At 54.9% G+C, this 18,958-nt stretch overlaps 6 protein-coding genes across 6 annotated transcripts; 3 read left to right on the plus strand and 3 right to left on the minus strand.

Annotated features, from left to right (window-relative positions):
* Positions 1-988: 988 nt before the first annotated feature.
* On the plus strand, positions 989-6,283 carry COCMIDRAFT_23517 (uncharacterized protein; the record flags this gene model as incomplete). Its single annotated transcript, XM_007686516.1, has 4 exons — positions 989-1,871; positions 1,967-2,450; positions 2,498-4,373; positions 4,421-6,283. The coding sequence occupies 4 exons, from the start codon at positions 989-991 to the stop codon at positions 6,281-6,283; spliced, it is 5,106 nt and encodes a 1,701-aa protein (XP_007684706.1).
* Positions 6,284-7,881: 1,598 nt separating this feature from the next.
* Positions 7,882-8,632, plus strand: COCMIDRAFT_23518 (uncharacterized protein; the record flags this gene model as incomplete). The annotated part of the gene is made up of 3 exons (XM_007686517.1): positions 7,882-7,968; positions 8,036-8,164; positions 8,225-8,632. The coding sequence occupies 3 exons, from the start codon at positions 7,882-7,884 to the stop codon at positions 8,630-8,632; spliced, it is 624 nt and encodes a 207-aa protein (XP_007684707.1).
* Positions 8,633-9,087: 455 nt separating this feature from the next.
* On the minus strand, positions 9,088-9,877 carry COCMIDRAFT_2408 (uncharacterized protein; the record flags this gene model as incomplete). Its single annotated transcript, XM_007686497.1, has 2 exons — positions 9,088-9,665; positions 9,730-9,877. The coding sequence occupies 2 exons, from the start codon at positions 9,875-9,877 to the stop codon at positions 9,088-9,090; spliced, it is 726 nt and encodes a 241-aa protein (XP_007684687.1).
* A 681-nt stretch (positions 9,878-10,558) lies between these two features.
* Positions 10,559-13,619, plus strand: COCMIDRAFT_86343 (uncharacterized protein; the record flags this gene model as incomplete). Its single annotated transcript, XM_007686572.1, has 3 exons — positions 10,559-10,649; positions 10,736-13,365; positions 13,440-13,619. 3 exons carry the CDS (start codon positions 10,559-10,561, stop codon positions 13,617-13,619), a joined length of 2,901 nt encoding a protein of 966 aa, XP_007684762.1.
* A 288-nt stretch (positions 13,620-13,907) lies between these two features.
* Positions 13,908-15,972, minus strand: COCMIDRAFT_86508 (uncharacterized protein; the record flags this gene model as incomplete). The annotated part of the gene is made up of 2 exons (XM_007686573.1): positions 13,908-15,629; positions 15,688-15,972. The coding sequence occupies 2 exons, from the start codon at positions 15,970-15,972 to the stop codon at positions 13,908-13,910; spliced, it is 2,007 nt and encodes a 668-aa protein (XP_007684763.1).
* Positions 15,973-16,326: 354 nt separating this feature from the next.
* COCMIDRAFT_86628 (uncharacterized protein) lies at positions 16,327-18,458 on the minus strand (the record flags this gene model as incomplete). The annotated part of the gene is made up of 5 exons (XM_007686574.1): positions 16,327-17,423; positions 17,474-17,937; positions 17,994-18,231; positions 18,296-18,364; positions 18,425-18,458. 5 exons carry the CDS (start codon positions 18,456-18,458, stop codon positions 16,327-16,329), a joined length of 1,902 nt encoding a protein of 633 aa, XP_007684764.1.
* Positions 18,459-18,958: the final 500 nt, after the last annotated feature.

Here is an 18,958-nt window from a genome sequence, read left to right on the forward strand (position 1 = left end):
TGTCGAACGAGCTGCGAGATGTCGTTGGACCCCTGTCGAGCGCTAAATCTATTTAGTACGTAGACCACCATACATCGCCTCCTTCAACCTTCCTCAGTGTCCCCACGCCGCGCACACGGCGCTCATTGTGAGATCCAGCGCAGTATCAGACCATGGGGCGCATGTGTCCGATGGGGCGGGCAGGCTGTGGTGTCCGGACAGACTGCTACCAGGCAGTGTGCCTGGACTGTCACCCTTGTGCAGACTGGCCATGTGTGCGGCACCACGACTGAGACATCTGGGAGAACTTGCCAAATAGCAGAGATAATGGCCGTATGAGCGGGGCGTTGGCTATGAGTATTAGACAGGGGTAGTGGAGATCGTGGGTTGACGAAGCGTGTGAACATGAACGACGCAAAAAAAAAAACACGCCCATGATAAAAACCACGCGGTCCCCAGAGGCCCCTCAGCAGCGGACCCCCAGCGGATGAAGCACAGCGGGCAGCACTGCGGCATGGGAGGGTGTTGGCGCTGCGGCGAGGGTGCTGTTGCGAGCAAGCACCGATGAGAAAGAGAGATATGCGTAAGAAAGAACTAGGTCCCACGGACATAGCCTTGGGCCTTGCTTGGCACCGTTAGACCCATACTACAGCGAGTCTATCCCGCCCTCGCCATCTCTCAATTCCTTCAACCACTGCTCCCTTCTCCACTGCCCTCAACCCTCCGCCTCGCTTTCTCCCGCCAGATCGTGAAACAATACCTGGTTTCGCCATCGGCCCCATCAGGACAAACGTCTACAATCTCCAAAATTGCCTGCTTTGAACTCACTGCCCACCAAGTTCGTGTGTATGCGCTCATGGGCATTCTCATGCTACGTTGATATCCCTACTTGACGGGCTTTTCCTTCACCAACAACCCCGGCGACAGCCCGCGCCTGCTTTGAGAGGGTTCCACGCCGCCTTTTGGCCCGTTGTTTGTATCAAGTCCATTACCCCGTGCAAGACTCGCCATGGCCGACGCAAAGACGGACGGGGGCGAGGCTCCGTCCTCGACGACTGGAGGCCTGTCTAATGCCCCATCACCGCGCAACGAAGAGGACGCGCCAAACAGCCTACAGCCTCCACCCGGCGCTGCGTCAGAAGTAGCGCCTTCAAAATCCACCAGCAGGGCTTCTTCCACCCGGAACTCGACTCCCGCTGCTTCTCTCGAGGTGCGCCAACCCGCACCAGACGCCGACGACGCGTCTTCAGCCATGGACGACGTGCAACCCTCCCTGGAAGCGGCCAATGGTGCCTCTAGCAAAACGAAACCATCATCCAAGGAGCCCGAGCAAAATGGTGAGGCAGCAGCATCATCCTATGGCACGCGCTCGCGAGGCCGCCCAGGCCGGTCGCGACCTAATTACGCAGAGGACGCCGAAATGGACTTTGAAGTGCCAGCTGCATCTGCGAATGGCAACGTGTCTGATCCACCGTCGCGTAGTTCCGTGGCTCCCGACAGCGGGCATGCTTCGAGTGTGAGTGGAAAGAAAGGTTCCGGCCCTGCACAAGGCAATGGGTCGTGGGGTAATTCCGGCTCCAACACCAAGGACAGCGCGGCGAATCCCACTGCTCCCAGCACCTCAGCCACGGCTGCATCGACTCAGTCTAGCACCTCGCAGCCTCAGCCCCCAACAAAACGGCGCAAAAACGCTGCTGCCAGTGCCGCAAATGGTAGTCACGCAAGTGCCACAGCGCCAAGCCAAGCAGGGGCGAAGCGCGGCAGTCAGGCCAGCACCATGGTGGCCGCCAGCAGCGCGCGAGAGTCCAACATGATGACTTTTGAGAACACGGCTGCCATTCTCAAAAACGGCCGCCTCGAGGCTGACGATGGCCAGACCGTGTCTGTCAATGGTAAGTTGTCTTCTGCCTGGGCTGCAGCTGACGGTCGCTCCGTTACGCCAGCCACGTCCTGCGGGTTGAGCAATGCATTCTAATTGGACGTCCAGATCAAGTGTACCTTGTGTGCGAGCCGCCCGGCGAGCCCTACTACCTCTGCCGGGTCATGGAATTCATCCACGTCGACAACGACCCCAAGAAGCGGGTCGAGTCTTTGCGCGTCAATTGGTTCTATCGCCCACGAGACGTGCAGCGCTACAACAATGACACTCGTCTTGTCTATGCGACGATGCACTCGGACCTCTGTCCCATTGCATCCCTCCGGGGGAAATGCCAGATTCTGCATCGCAGCGAGATTGGCGACTTGGACGAGTACCGCAAGACCAAGGACAGTTTCTGGTTCAACCAAGTCTTTGATCGCTTCATTCATCGCTGGTACGACGTCATCCCGGTGTCCTCGGTCATCAATGTCCCGGACAAGGTCAAGAAGGCGCTCGACGAACGATGGAAGTACATTTGTCTCGAGACCAGTCGCGTCAAAGAATTGACCAGCGCCGTCAAGAGCTGCAAGCGTTGTATTGGATATTGCGCAGCGTATGTCTTTCATTCAACTGTCCACGTGACAACGCTAACTTGATTAGGAATGATTCGGTTGAATGTGCAGTATGCCACAACACATATCACATGAACTGTGTTCGCCCACCGCTCCTGAAGAAGCCATCCCGTGGTTTTGCTTGGGCTTGCGGGCCATGCAGCAGGGCTCAAGAGAAGAAATTAGAGGCGCGTCTGGGCACCACCAATGAAGATGCCGAAGAAGAAGAGGTGATAGACGAGGAAGAGGAAGAGGCCGGCGTCGACACCAATGCACCAACCCCGGATCCTGATTCGCAAATCGACACACATCCTGCCACGCAGGCAGAGATCGCTCTAGCCAAGATGTGGCCTATGCGGTACCTTGGCATCCACTGCCGGGTAGAGGACGCACTGCAGTACGATGATCGAGCAATCTATCCTCGCGCCAGTTCACGGCTAGGTCCCAGACACCAAGCCAATGTCAATGTCTGGCACGGGCACCCTGTCGAATTCGTCAAGCCTGCAGAGATTAAGAAGCGATATGTCAAGGCAGCAGGTAACAAGAAAGAAGGCAAGCTGTCCAAAGAAACCGTCGCTGCAATCGAAGCCGACAAGGCAGAGAAGGCTAAGCGCCCCAAATGGGTCATGGATGAACCTCCTGGTTATGTTCGCCGTGGTGAAGACTTGCCGAACAAGGATCCCAAATGCACTGCGGAACTGATCTTCAAGATGCCTCCTTTGGGAGTACATTCGACACGCGGAGAAGACAATCCCCCAACAGTCACCGAAGAGCAAGTCAAGGCTTATATGGACCGAGCGAAAGCCTTGGCCAAGTCGCACGTTGGAGTAGAGCCCTACAACACAAATTTCTTGGACAAGTGCTTGGCTCTGTTCACTAAGCATCAATACGACGCCGATGTTGCTTTGAAGCATGTCAAGAAGATTGACAAGCGGAGAGACCTGAGGGAACCCGAGCTAACCAAGGAAGAAGAAAAGAAGTGGAACGAAGGTGTTGCAAAGTACGGTTCAGAGATCAGGCTCGTCCGCCAGCACACCAGCAAGACCATGTTCTATGGAGACGCCGTACGCTACTACTACATGTGGAAGAAGACACCGAAAGGAAGAGAAATCTGGGGCTCATACAGCAGTCGGAAAGGTCGGACCAAGAAAGTTGAGCCTGACGCACAAGCTCGCCTTGTTGATGATGTTGCGGACGACCAGGACGATTCAGCATTTGACAGTGCCAAGGCCATCCAACGCAAACGAGTATTCCAATGCAAGTTCTGCGCAGTTCGACATTCTCGACAATGGAGACGGGCTCCAGGCGTGACTCCTGGCCAGATGGTGCCGCCTGATGGCCGTTCCAAGGACAAGACTGGGTTCCTGATTGCGCTTTGTCTACGTTGTGCAAACTTGTGGCGCAAGTACGCAGTGACATGGGAAAACGTCGATGAGATTGCTAAGAAGGTTGCACAAGGTGGAGGAAAGGCCTGGAAGAGACGTATTGACGAGGAGCTCCTGCGCGAGGTCTACGCTGCACAGTCAGATCCCAGCTCGAAGAATGCTACTCCCGAGTACATCGAGCTCCCAGCCGCTACAGCCCAACCAGTTGCAGAGCCCCCAAAGAAGAAGCAGAAGACTGTGGCCGCTGTGAATGGAGACAGTGGAACATCGACACCAGTCAGCGAACCTGTTCCGAAGAAGGAAAAGAAGGAGAAGCCTGCCCCAGTCGTCAAAGCACCTACTCCTCCTCCAGTCCCGTCGCCCCCAAAGTATCGAGCTTTGCCCTGCGCTGTGTGTCGATCGGCAGAAGGCACACGTTTGGAATGTGCGGCTTGCAAGATGACGGTCCACAAAGCCTGCTATGGTGTTGAAGAAACACGACAAGCCAACAAGTGGTACTGTGATCCATGCAAGAATGATAAGAAGGAAAGCGTCTCATATGTAAGTCAAATTTGCTACATTGACGGAACTATACTAATACACTTCAGACGTACGAATGCGTTCTATGCCCTCAGAAAGATACAGAACAAGAATTTTATGAGCAACCAAAGGTTACGCACAAGAAAAAGACTGACCGCGATCGGGAGAAGGAGCGGCTGGAGAAGGAGCTTGTCGACAAGGCCAAAGAGGAATATCGTCTTCGGCAGCAGGAGAAAGGCCGGCCACTTGTTCCTCGTGAGCCGCTCAAGCGAACCGCTGACAACAACTGGGTACACGTGTACTGTGCCCTCTGGCACGCTGAGATCAAATTCAGCAACGCAGCCCGCCTGGATATGGTCGAGGGCATCGGAGCGCCAACGCTTCGATATGACGCAGTCTGCAAGCTGTGCAAAACGACCAAGGGTGCATGCACGTCGTGTCTGCAGTGTCACGCAACATTCCACGTTGGCTGTGCTCACAACCATGGGTACATACTCGGTTTCGACATGACCCCGGTCAAGGTCTCCCGCAGAGACGCAGTACCCACAGTGACTATGAATGGGGAAACGGGAACCCTGATTGCGGCAATCTGGTGCAAAGAGCATACTCCCAAGACGATTGTTCATCCCATGAACGAGGAAGTGGAAGGAACAGATCTGATTGCGCTCCAACTCTTTGCTCGCGAATTCAAACAGGCCGATCTTACCCTAACGGGTACAGCCCGCAAGGCCAATCTTGTTGATCAGTCGACGCGCATCGCCCCACAGGCTGTGCAGGCACCAACTAACCGTAGAGCATCCGCGGTCACGGCCCCTACTCCCACTTCTGCACGAGGACGACAATCGAACGCAGGCATATCTGTCAAGGAAGAGCCAAGTGAGCCATTAGTGTACAAGTCTGAGCGCAAGTGCGTACGCTGCAAGATTGAAGCTAGTCCGCGATGGTGGAAGGTGGATGGGGAAGTGACACCAGGACAAGTTTCCCGGGTTGTGGATGGCCCGCTGGACATGAAGAGTGGCGGGGACCTGAGCGGCCATATGGAGAGGAAGCCCCTTGTCGAGGAGGGCAAAATCGTCAATGGCAACGGTAGCGAAGACCATGCCATGTTGGACGCCCCAGCTGTTGCTTCGCCTAAAAGCAAGAGCCTGCGCTTGGATACCAGAGGGGCAGTTGCTTCGTCTGGTGCCTATCTCTGTCAAAAATGCCATTGGAAGAGGAAGAACGGGACGGATGAAGAGGAAGAGGAGCGAGCGAGGTCAGTCTCGATATTCAAAGAGCCGCCGCCGCCGTACCCCCTACCTGCAGCGCAGATTCCCCAATATGCGCCGCCACCACCACCTGCGTTGGCTGGTGCATGGACACTGCCTGGTGGCCCACCAAACCAACCGCCTCCACTGCCGTCATGGCACAGTGGTGTACCGCCTGGGCCTGGCCATCACCTACCCAATGGTACCGGATACGTACCCCCACCGCTACCAGCTCCAACAGTAGGCCACAACGCTCCTTACCACGCCCCATATCCGCCTCAGCCGAATGGATACGCGGCATTTTCGGGTGCGCCGATGCACTCGGCGATTGTAGCAGCAGGGCTTCGGCCACCGTACTCGGGACCGCCTATTAGCGGACCACCACAGCTGCATCAAGGCAACGGCTCTATGCTGGTGAATGGCGCAATGCCGTCGCCTAGGACAATACCGTACTCGCCCACGCATCATCACGCACACCCAGCCTCACGCGAAAGCGCATTCATTGCACCTCCGCCTCCTGCGGTAGCGCAATACCCGGGGATCCATGGTAGTCCTGCAACTGGCGGGCCGGCTACCCCTATGGACGCAGTGATGCGGGATGCTCCGGTGGTGACATCGGCGCCAACTGAACGAGCAAGCACGGGGGCAAGTGCCAGTCCATCACTTCGCAACTTGCTGCATTAGACTTTTGCTTACTCTACTTTGATGTAATTGTACACAACTGGGTTTGACTCTTTCTTTTTTTTCTTTCTTTTCTCTTTGACGTTATTTTGTCTATGCTTGAAGCATGGGGTTGGAGTCGATGCCTTTTGGCATTTTTATAGCATGGAGTGTAGGGATACCTGTGGTCAGCGATGCAGTACTCTACTTGGGATTGCGAAACCAGACAGGAGATTCGGAGTGTGGCGAGGGAGGGCAGGGCAGGGCAGGCAGGGCAAAGGGATTAACAGTTGCATGTGATAGGGGCATTGTTGGGTCTGTGACTTTTTTTGGCTCCCGGCGTTTGGTGGCATTATACCACAACGTCTTTCTTGGTCAATGGTTGTCATTCTTTGTTTTGCGTGAGGCTCCCGGCGGAGCGGAGGGTAGCAGGTAGTGGAGGTAGTGGTAGCAGGTAGCGGGCAGGGCAGCGTCTATGATTCATTGTCAGGGAGCCAAGAAAGGCGGACATGGCTGGTTGAGCGTGGCTAACGCGCGCACCAAAGAAAACATGTTTCAATATCGACTACTCGCCCTCAACAAGTGTCGCGGCACGGTTTGGATGCTTACTTTTTCCGAAATCAATGGCGCTACGGCCACGGTATGATAATCCTTTACGAGGCTGATGTGAGGAGCGTAAGTGTCGTAAGGGCAGAGGGTTCGGCGCCGGTAGGGCAAGCTGACGTATGCCAGTGGCAGTCATGTGGGCGACGACGACGACAATAAGCTTTCTGGGGCTGGGGCACGCCAGCCCTGCAAGGGGAAAAACGCCTCGTCGACCCGGTCCACGCCACGCCAATCCGCGCGTCCCTTGCATATGCTAACCATGTCTCCCTCCTGCTCCACCCCCATCATCCCGACCTCCTCTCTTCCCCAACCTCGACTCCTCACCAGCCACACAACTATCATTCATCTCCACTTTCTTTTTTCTTTTTTCTCCTTGTGTTCCCTCCTCTCGCTCCCCCAATTCCGCACGTATATTTTTAGCCTTTCCTACAACAACAACCTCATCCTCGTTGCTCAATCGCCTGCATCCTGTCACTCCTCCATACTAGTCGTCCGGCAACCAGTGTCCCCCCTCCTTCAAAGTCGACGTTGGCTGCCTGCCTGCTGCAAACTTGAAACCACCACACACCCACGCCACACACGGGTGAAACACCGCCCGTTGCTAAATCCTCTCCCAGACGCGACACACACAATCCCCGCGGCATCTCGGGCGACCGAAGGCGAGCCAACTGCGAGTTTGAGTGGCGCAGCTTGTTCCCGCCCGCTACCCGCTGAGAGGGGCTGCATATCATCCTTCTGGCCCTGCGCAGCAATCCGCTTTCGCGCCCTCTTATTATTACTATACGACTCGCGCTTTCTGATTCCCCACGTTCCTCCTTACATTGTTTTTTTTATATTTTTTTCCCTTGGAGATTCCCTTCTCCTACACCCCTAGTCCTCTCCGCTTTCCATATCTGATTTCCGGCTTGCTCATCATTTTTATTGTTTGCATTTGTTTTGATCAATATACCCGGGAGACGTGTCCGCTTGCATAAGTGGATATTTGCATATACACACATATATACACATATACAGCCATGGCTCTGTTAAAGAGGTATTATTGCGCTGAGACGGTGGACGGCGATACAGAATGTTTTGTCGAGGACGGGTTCTGGTACACAGAGGTATGTGTTATTATTCAACTTGTCAGCAATAACTCTAAAAGGAGAAAACTAACTTTGAGATCAACAGAGGGGCATCATCATCAAATGGATCGTCTTCGCACTGTTCTTCATCATATTCTTTGGCTGGTTCGTCGGCGGCCGCATCCACGCAAAGCAACGGTTACGAAAGGGTCTACCACTACTGTCGTATCACCGCGTACGTTCCTTCTTCCTTTCCACGTATGATACAAAGTGTAGTTTACTAACATCCATCTAGTTCCTAATCTCCTACTCTGAACGCCAACGCCACGGTCAAGTGCCCCAAAACCACTTCACCTTCTACCAAACACAAAACCCTTATGCCACCAACAACGGCGCAAATCCCCAGTACACGCAGCGTCAAGACGGCGCGTGGGCGGAACCCCCGCCACTGTATCAAAACAACGATGCGCCGCCGCAGTACTTCGCACCACAGGGCCCTGCAAAGACGACTCCGAACCAGTACGCCATGGAAATGGGACAGTATAGCGGTCCACCAATGGCACCCGGACCCCAACAGAGCGGGGTGGTAGGCAGTGCTCCTGCTACATCAGACGTCGAGCAAGGGCAAGCATCATCCCAGGAATTGCCGCCCCGACCAGCTCAAGCCAAGATTATGGGAGTCTTGGGCCGATTTAGGCGGTAAAACTGACTGTCGGTCCCCTCTGCAGAGAGAAACGAAAAAAAGAAGAAAAAAAAATATGAAAGTTTCTTTCTATCCATTGTATAAGAAAATCATCATTATTGAGAGAATTCAAAGAGTGTGTGTGACTGGATCATGCCCCGTGTATTCTTTTTTTTGAAAGGGGGAGGGGTAGTCTTTGTACAAAAAAAGACATACTTGTAATCAAAGGGGTGGGAGGATATGAGATGGAAAGCATCAGCATCCTTTTTTTTTACGTTAATTCACATGAAGCAAAGCGAGCGTTTATTTGTTGAATTTATTTGTTTGATTGATTCCAAAAGAGATGCTACTTATATTGCAGGGTCGTGACATTCGTGAGTTGAAATGCGTATGCACGACTATATGTGGGTGTGTGTATGCATACGGTATAAAAGCCGTGATATGATGAGAAGAAAAAAAAAGCATAAACAAACGGATTAATCAATGTCCATGGCATCTCCGCCTACTTCGTCGGCGGGGGGTATATCATTACTCCTCTCCACCACCATGCTCGACTCTGCACCTCCCGTCTCCGCACCTCTTACAAAAACACCTGGCGGCTCCGTAACCGGATTAACCTGCCTATCCCTAATCCGCTGGCGCGTCTCCACAATTGCTTTCCTGACATTATCCTGCGCCTCAGGCACCGTCAAGCTAGTCGGAACATTGTACAGCACCATCTGGTTCTGGGGGTTAGGCGTTGGGTCCGGGCCACGCAGGACGTGGGCGGGGATCCTGGAGAGGTGCTTTTCAATGTCGGAGAGGAAAATGGGGTTTTCCTCGTCCGACTCGATGTCGCTGAGCTCGGCGCTGAGGTCCGAGATGTAGACGCGGTGGGGGGTGTCTTCGATGTCCATGGTGTCGTGGGCCCGTGGCTTGCGGTTGCGGCGGGGGCGGGTGGAGGCGAAGGCCAGGGCGTCGGCGACGGGAGTAGGCGACGATTGGGATTGTGTGGTGGTTGTGCCTTGCGAGGAGCCTGGGACGGGTATGTAGAGGCGCGTGCCGTTGTGGTCGACTGTGCATGGTGATGTTAGTTACGATGTACTTTATGCCTTATGCAACGGGTGAAGACGACATACCCAGATTCAACAGATCAAAGCGCTTGCTCAGCCGCTGCTCGTTCTCCAGCGAGCCATCGGCAGGCCTCTTCTTGCCATGAGGCGCATTCTGCTGTTGCGCATAGGAAGCGGGCCGGGCCTGGCTACTGTGCGCTACGACTTGGGCCATGCATGCATTGCAATCTGCGTCGCTTGGGAATGTTCAGATCGGGCAGATTTTTTGGAGAAGAAGAAAAAGGCCAACATGCAAGTATCCTGGCTGGCCGTTCTCAGGGTCGTTCGGGGGACATCGGGGGGGATGTCAGGGACATGGTGGATTGGCGTGTTATAGGCGGATGGGGGCGGCAGCGGCAGGAGGCTAGGCGCAGGTGCGTGAAGCTTCCAGAAGGGCCACCACCCACCACCCATGATGGCAGACGCCCGCCCCGCATTCGCCTATGATGCCGCTACTACGTCGTGCTAAGTACTTACATCGCCTATGGGCTTATGGGCTTACTGTGTATGGGCTTATGCGCCTGCAGCAGTTCTCGGCGCCGTTCCGCCCACGCACCCACGCACCCACGCACCCACCGTTGTTGTCTGGTTTTGGGCTGGTGTTAGGCCTGGTGGGTGAATGCTGCTGCTGCTGCTGCACCGCAAGATAGCGGCCGCCCCTCTGAGTCACCCAGGGCCCAGAGCCATCAGCGGCCCATTGCCATTGACTCTGCCCACGGCCTTCTCCCCTCGCCTATTCTCCTGCACGCGCCCGCTTTGCAGACCCCGACACCCCTCCATCTCTCCCTGCCCCTCCTCCTCCTCCTCCCCTGACCCCTCCTCCCTCACCACTACCACCACCGCGCCGGCCGCAACCATGTCACTCGCCCAGGAGAAGCACGAATGGGGCGCCGTCCGCGTGCGCCAGACCTTTCTCGACTACTTCAAGGAGCACGGGCACACGTTTGGTAGGCTCTCACCCCACTCCCACGGCCTTTGCTGCCCCTCTCTCTCCTTCTCCAGCATCATGTCAATTGACTCCGACAACAAACAGTCCCCTCCTCATCGGTCGTGCCCCTCTCCGACCCCACCCTCCTCTTCACCAATGCGGGCATGAACCAGTACAAGGCCATCTTCCAAGGCACAATCGACCCCTCGTCCGACTTTGCCCAGCTCAAGCGCGCCGCAAACTCGCAAAAATGCATTCGTGCCGGCGGAAAGCACAACGATCTCGACGATGTCGGCAAGGACAGCTACCACCACACCTTCTTTGAGATGCTGGGCAACTGGAGCTTCGGCGACTACTTCAAGAAGGAGGCTGTTGGCTTCACCTGGGAGCTGCTCACAAAGGTCTACGGCATCGACCCCAAGAGGCTCTATGTCACCTACTTTGAAGGCACCGACGAGCTGGAGCCAGATCTCGAGGCCAAGGAGCTGTGGCTCAAGGCTGGTGTGCCCGAGGACCACATTCTGCCTGGCGACATGAAGGACAACTTTTGGGAGATGGGCGACCAGGGTCCATGTGGGCCTTGCTCAGAGGTGCACTATGACTTGAGGGAGCCTGAGAATGGCGAGTACAGAAATGCCGCTTCGCTCGTCAACATGGACGACCCCGAGGTCATTGAGATCTGGAACAACGTCTTCATGCAGTACAACCGCGAACCCGACCGATCACTGCGACCCCTGCCCAACAAGCACATTGATACCGGTATGGGATATGAGCGACTTGTCTCGGTACTGCAACACAAAAAGTCAAACTACGACACTGATGTTTTCACGCCATTGTTCCAGAAGATTCAGGAAATTACTGGAGCACGCGAGTACAGGGGCAAGTTTGGCGATGAGGACCCCGATGGTATCGATACCGCATACCGAGTCGTCGCAGACCACGTCCGAATGATGAGCTTTGCCATTGCCGACGGTGGTGTACCGAACAACGTTGGCCGAGGATACGTTGTGCGTCGAGTGCTGCGAAGAGGCGCTCGCTATGCGCGCAAGTATTTTGCCTGTGAGATTGGTGACTTCTTCTCCAAGATTATCCCCACACTCGTCGAACAGATGGGAGACATGTTCCCTGAAATCAGGAAGAAGCAGCAGGATATCATTGAGATCCTGGACGAGGAGGAAAAGGCATTTGCCAAGTCACTGGATCGCGGTGAATCCATTTTCGAAAAATACGCCCAAAAAGCGAAGACGAAGGGATCAGATGAGCTGCCAGGAGACGATGTTTGGCGGTTGTACGACACCTACGGTTTCCCTGTTGATCTGACAAAACTCATGGCTGAAGAGCGGGGCTTGAAGATCAATGACAAGGAAGTCGAGGTGGCACAAGAAAAGGCTCGCGAGGCCAGCAAAGGCGACAAAAAGGCTGCTGGTCTGCTGGTCAAGTTTGACGTACACGACCTCGGTGCGCTGGAAAACATGCCAGAGGTTCCAAAGACGGATGATTCACCAAAGTACGGCCGCGAAAACATCACTGCCGTTATCAAGGCCATATATCACAACAAGAAGTTCCTCAAGAGCACTGCCGAGGTGCCCAAGGGCGAGCAGTTTGGTGTCTTGCTTGATCGCACAAATTTCTATGCTGAGCAAGGTGGTCAAGAGTTCGACACTGGAAAGCTGCTGGTTGACGGCGAGGCTGAAATCAGCATTGAGAATGTCCAGGTGTATGCTGGTTATGTATTGCATACTGGCTACATCAAGTACGGAGAGTTGAGCGTAGGCAACGAGGTCATTGCCGAGTTTGATGAGCTACGGAGACATCCTATCCGCAACAACCACACAGGCACACACGTCTTGAACTACGCCCTTCGCGAGGTCCTCGGCAACGAAGTCGATCAAAAGGGTTCGCTTGTTGCACCAGAGAAGCTACGCTTTGACTTTTCACACAAGGCTGGTTTGTCGGATGCGGAGCTTGACAAGGTGGAGAGAATCTCGTCCTCATACATCAAGGAAGACAAACAAGTGTATGCCAAAGAGGTACCGCTTGCGTCTGCAAAGGAGATTCGAGGCGTACGTGCTGTCTTCGGTGAGACATATCCTGACCCAGTCCGTGTTGTCTCAGTCGGTGTACCCGTCGAGGACCTCCTCAAAGATGTCAAGAACGAGCAGTGGGAAAAGCTCTCAATCGAGTTCTGTGGTGGAACCCACGTACTCAAGACTGGTGAGATCAAAGACCTCGTCATCCTCGAGGAATCCGGTATCGCAAAGGGCATCCGTCGTATCGTCGCCGTAACAGGTCAAGAAGCCTACAACGTCCAGCGCGTCGCCGGCGAATTCCAAGAACGCGTCGAAGCCATGGGCAAAATGCCCTTTGGGCCCCAAAAAGAGGCCGAAGCAAAGAAAATCGGTGTTGACCTCAACAACCTGACCATCTCCGCCCTGTCCAAAAACAAACTCCGCGAGCAATTCGGGAAGATCCAGAAGAGTATCCTTGACGAACAGAAAGCTGCGGCCAAGGCTGATAACAAGCGTGTTCTCGACGAAGTCACAAAGTTCTTTGAGGACGAGAACAACAAGTTCATGGTCAAGAAGCTCGAATGGTCAAGTAACGTCAACAAGGCCATCAGCGAAGTCATCAAGACGATTTCCGGTCCCAAGAGCGCACTTAAAGATCGCTCGTTGTACTTGTTTTCTGCCTCGCCTGAGGAGGGCAAGGTGGTGCACGGGTGCTATGTTAGTGAGGTGAGTTTTCCCTTATTGCCCTTCCCAACTCTACTATCACTTTGAGAAGAATGGAAAATGCTGATGTAAGATAGCCGTTCAAGAACGCAGGCGCAGACGGCCCCAAGTGGGCTTCTGCAGTCACACCCATTATCGGTGGTAAGGCTGGTGGTAAGCCTGGTGCCCCTACTGCGATTGGTCAGGGTACGATTGTGGACAAGGTTGATGAGGGTGTTGAGGAGGCGAGGAAGTGGATTGAGAATTTCAAGTTGTAGGTGGTGCTTGCTGTTGCTGTGGAGCAAACGAGGTGATTGATAGATGGATGGTGAATAGACGCATAGTCTGTCAGAAATTTGAACGCTTGTACTACTATAGTGCTTTGATGAGATTATCGTGGAGTTGAATTTTCCAAGGAGCTCGCATCATCTTATCTCAATAAATGCCACTCAAAAAAAAACCCATGAGTCAAGTTGTTCTTACAAACCAAAAAATAAATAAAAATAAAAAGTACCGAAACGATTCCTTCTAAAATACTCAAGTTTGAACTTCTTCACACTACACATTCATCCCCTCCAAACCAGAAAAACATACCACAAACCTCCCCACAAAACCACCGTCGCCAATCCACCCCTCAGCTCCCCCCCAAAAATCTCAAAACCACCTTTCTTCCTTCCCCTCCTTGCAGTCTTTGCCGTAGTCACACCACCAGCAGCAGCATCTTGATAACTCCCATAAATCCTCGGTTTACTATCCTCATTCTCCATTGCGATATTACTCCTCGTATGCGCTCTCGTAGTGCGCACACCAGGATTATTAACCGTACTGCGATCCGACGACGTGGACGAGTGCGAGGAGTGAGTTTCGTATTCCGAGGCAGCGGGCAGGTATTGAGCTGTTGATTTTTCGTGTTCGGCAGAGGACATGGACATGGACGGAGATGCGTTAGTGGTGGTTGTGGTGGTGGTGGGGAGGAGAGGAAGGTCTGGTGCTTCGGGGGCGGTGGGTAAGATGCCTGATGCTAGGAGAGCGGCGCGGAGTGTAAGTAGGAGAAAGGTGAAACCGAAGAGGAGGCCGTATTTGAGAAAGGTACCGATTTGGTCGGGGAGAATGCAGAGTTTAGATTGGACTGTTTTGCTGGCGTCGCCGGATTTGGGGTTGCCGTGCGAGTCGACGGGGTTCCAGAGGGAGAGGAGGACGATTCCTGGGAGGCGGACGCCCATGGCCCAGCTGATGCTTTTGACGGTTATTTCGCGGATACCGCCGCCGGCGCTGGTGTAGGCTTTGTGGAGGACCTCGCAGTAATCGTGGTCATCGCCCGAGAAGGCATAGCGGATGTCTCCGACCTTTTCGGCGATGTCGGCTGTGATCTCGCGGTTGAGCACGTTTTGGTACTGGTAGCCGCCGCGCACGGAAATGGCATTGCGGTCGTCGTGTTCGAGAGGGGGTTGGCCGGGTAGAGGAGGAGTTGGGGGCCAGTGTTCGCGAAGAGGACCACAGGGCGTACCTGGCGGGCGGAAGAGTGGGACGTGTGAAAGGAGAATGGTTGGGAACTCAGTCACATCGTCGTTTGCATGTGGGAGCTGAGACTTTGCCAAATCCTCCGCTTTAATATCGTAATGGGGCATGCCGGGGTATGGCCTCAGACCCTGCTGGGCGCGGAGTTCGCGTTGTACAAGCCGTCTCTTGCGCTTCTTTGCATCCTCGAGAAAGTCCTTTGTAGGTCGCCAGATGTTTTCCACTTGCTCCGGTGAATCCTGGCCAAGTGCGCTCAGCGATACGCTGTCAATTGAGACAAACGTATGATTTGCAATGACATCGATCCTGTTCCCGTCACCAAAATAGGCATTGAAGCGATTCCTCACCCCAATCTGCACGCCTCTTGCGAATCCCAGGTCGTGGTTGCCGGGCAGACTGGTTATGAGCTTCCTCCCTGGCTGCCCCGGCCGTGGGTCCATGCCTCCATCACCCCAATGCTTGAAGAACAAATCGCTAAAACGCATGTATTCCTTCTGCCAAAAGTCGTTGCCATATCTGCGGTATTGCTGCTCGGGCGAGGTAGTTGTGCGCGTCGACCACTCACGACCGCCGTCAAAGAGGTCGCCAAGGAAAAAGATGGTATCGGGGTAGAGAACGGTCTGGAAGCGCGAGTACGTTCGCCGTAGATAGAGGTCGGTGTACTTGTAGGCCAAGGGATTCAGAGGCCACGGGCGGCCAGGATACGTATGTGGGTCAATGAGCTGCGGGTCGGCGACAAAGATGAGCCTGTGTGGGTTTGCGCCGGCTTCCTACATGGTGCAGTCAGCTTTGCGCATTCCTCGTTCATCATTTGCACAATTTACATACCCAGTCTTCCCACTTGTCCCAGTTGCAGCTCTCGATGGCGCTGTTGAAGACGCCTCGCTCACCCCAGTACAGGACAACCCACCACACCACGACGAGCGCATTCACCAGACTAAAAAGCTGGCGGGGACTCCATGTGGAATTGCGTAGGGCATTCCGCCTCTCCTGCACGGCAGGGCGTATCCGGTACAGGTAGAATGCTCGGGCAAGCCTCCAGGCTTGGTATGTCAAACTCTCTGGCTCAGAGTATGCGCCGACGGGAACGCCATACTCGTCATATGTCGTCATTGTCTGATGGAAAAGAAGAGGAACGACTGGCGCAGCATCTTTGGACCAAGAGGGTGTGAGTGTGCGAAAAGTGGCTACGCGGTGGTAGTCATTACGCTGGGGAAATGCTCAAGGGGGGGCAATTCATGTGTGGCAATCGTGGCCCTGGGTCTGGGGAAATTGCAGCCAGGGTCCAAGGGCCAGCTTGCGGTACCGCAGGTTGCCTCTATGCGGCCTACACCTCGATTTCACAATGCACGCGCACACTCAACAGTATGTGCTTCATGCTCCAGCAATTCAAGAAGATTATGAACAGGCAAATGATATCATTTCAAAAGAACAGGCTATAAGTACAGACAGTATGTAATCCAACCTCTAGTATTCCAGAGTAACCTTTTGGCCCTTGACACGTCCGATGACAATTTCGGGCGCATACTTGGGAATAACCTCATCGTCGTGCAACATCTCAAACTCCTCCGACGCGTCCTTGCCCATGTGGCTGAAGAGCGCCTGGGGGCCGCCTGGGTGCTCGTCCGTCCAGTTGGTGACGTCCATGACAATGCCTTTTACAGCAATCCACAGATCGTCCTTCTTGTTGTGCTTGGCAACCTCCTCGAGAGTAAACTCCTTGTCAGGGATGGTGAACTTTTGAGGCGCATTGGGCTTGGAAACCTTGCCAGGATCGCTCGAGTCGGCCTTGCTCGACAGGACAGGTGCCGCCGACAGCTGCTTCTGTTGTGCAACAGGGTCTGCCGAGCTAACACTAGTCTGCACGCCGTTACCCCACTCTACAGACACCTTGCCGGGCTGCGACGGGTCAATGTGGAGCGAGATTTGACCGAGACGAGATACTGCAGCACCGCCGGCCTTGTTGAGCGCCTGTTGGAAGAGGTACTTGGACGCAGACTCTCCGGCTACGCGACCGTAGACAACGCAGCCGAGGAGTGATGATCCACCGAGACGGTTGGCGCCGTGTACACCGCCAGCAAGCTCACCGCAGACGTACAGACCCTCGAATGGCTCGCCGTTGGAGTTCAAGCACTGCGCCTGGTCGTTGATCTCGATACCACCCATGGTGAAGTGGAGCACAGGCTCCATCTGGGCAACGTGGAAGGTGTCGTTGATGTCAAAGGGCAGGTTGTGGAAGTACTTCTTGTTCCACTCGTCCTTCTTCTCGCCCTTGGCAATCGAGTTGTAGCTCTGGAACTCGGCCTGGAGCTCCTTCTCGCTGACACCAATCTCCTTGGCCAGCTCCTTGCCGGACATCTTCTTCATCAGACCACGGCCAGAGTAATGCCTGGTGTGGAAGTCAAGAATGTTGGATGCCTTGGAGTTGAGCACGAGGCGGATGGGCCAGTTGCCCTTCTCCTTCTCGCCCCACATCATGCCGGAGACGTAGTCGCGGTGACCGAGGTCGTCGCAGAAACGCTTGCCCTTGTTGTTGAGGAGGATACCGCCCTCACCACGGAGAGCTAGATAATGTCAGCGCATGTTTGTCAAGAATAAGCCTGTGTGTAGGTACCTTCGGCAGCCAGGAACTTGGTCTTGGCAGTGGGATCCTTGGGGTCTACAAGACCAGTGGGGTGGACCTGGACCTTGTCCATGTCAATGCCATTGGCGCCAATCTTCATCAGCATCTTGTGTCCGTCACCAGTAGCGTGGGCGCCGTTGGTGGTGGAGAGGTCGTAGGTGTCTGGCCTCCACTTCTTGAGAAGGGAGTCTTCTGTGAAGTCGGCGGCGTAACCACCCGTAGCCAGGATGACAGGGCCCTCAAGCGTCGTCTCCTCGCCGTTGAAGGTATATGTGACACCGGTGGCGCGGTTGCCCTCGGTGTTGACCTTGGTGACCTTGGCCTTCTTGACCAGCTGGACACGCTCTGGCTCTTGCTCGGCAAGCTCCTCGAATCGCTGCATCAGAGCATATGTGATGGCCATACCGGGGAACTTTGCGTCGTGGCCACGGTGAGTTCGGGGCTGGGAGTGACCACTGGGGGGCTTGTCAGTATGCGCATGTCAGAGCTGGCGTGTTAGAGGAAAACGCACCCCAAGCGCGAGACGAGAGTCAGGTCAAGGTTGAAGACGTCCATCAGCCACTCGACGGCAGCGGCCGACTTGTAGGTGAGGACCTTGATCAAGTCTGGGCGGGCCTTGTCGCGCGCCGACTTGAGTGTGTCATCGTAGAACTGCTTGACGCTGTCGCCAATCTTTGCATCAACCTGCGTCCTGGTGAGGGCACCGTTGATTCCGGATGTGGCCTTGGTGGAGTTGCCTCCCATAAAGTCTGCGCCGAGTTAGCACCGGCGGCGCTCTTGAGATGGAAGGCGGCAGCTTTGCGCAAAACCTACTGTTCTTGTCGAGGAGGACTACATTGCCTCCAGCCAGGTAGATGGTGTGGGCGGCGCTCAAGCCGGACACTGTAGGTCATGTCAGTAAGTCATGCGCATCACAGCAGCGAAGTCAGCGGGAATGCGTACAGCCAGCACCGACGACAATGACTCTCTCGGGCATGATGATGGATGCAGATGAAAACAAGGAGAAGGAGAGAAGGAGATGAAGAGAGTCTGGAGAACAGGAGAGCAGAGGAAAAGTCTGGGGGAGCGGCTTCTGCTTTGTATGCATGCAACTTGTGCCTCGGAAGTGGATAATGCGCTAACCCGCATGCCCCGGTCCATGGCGGCGGGGCCAATGAGGGAGCGCGTGTTTGTACGTCCAAGCGCGAGCCTCAGCATCGCAAGCGGTGCGTATGCGTATGTGCGGGAGTGGATGGTACAAGTGCTAGCTGGGTCGAGCCGATGTTCAGTCTCGGTGCTCGTGTGGCATGTGAAGGTGCTGTTGCTGTGCATCGTGGCCAGCACCCACATGACAGACGGGCGGGCGGTGTGGTTGGTGGGCTCGCCCCGGCCCAGCGCGTCTCCTCAGTCTGGCAAGGCCGAGGAACATGGCTGGGGGCTTGCGCTTGCATCAGCGAAACCTGGGGCAAGTCACGCGTCGGAACTGCCCAGCCCTCT

Source organism: Bipolaris oryzae (genome assembly GCF_000523455.1).
Source record: "Bipolaris oryzae ATCC 44560 unplaced genomic scaffold scaffold_20, whole genome shotgun sequence".
Lineage (NCBI taxonomy): Eukaryota > Fungi > Ascomycota > Dothideomycetes > Pleosporales > Pleosporaceae > Bipolaris > Bipolaris oryzae.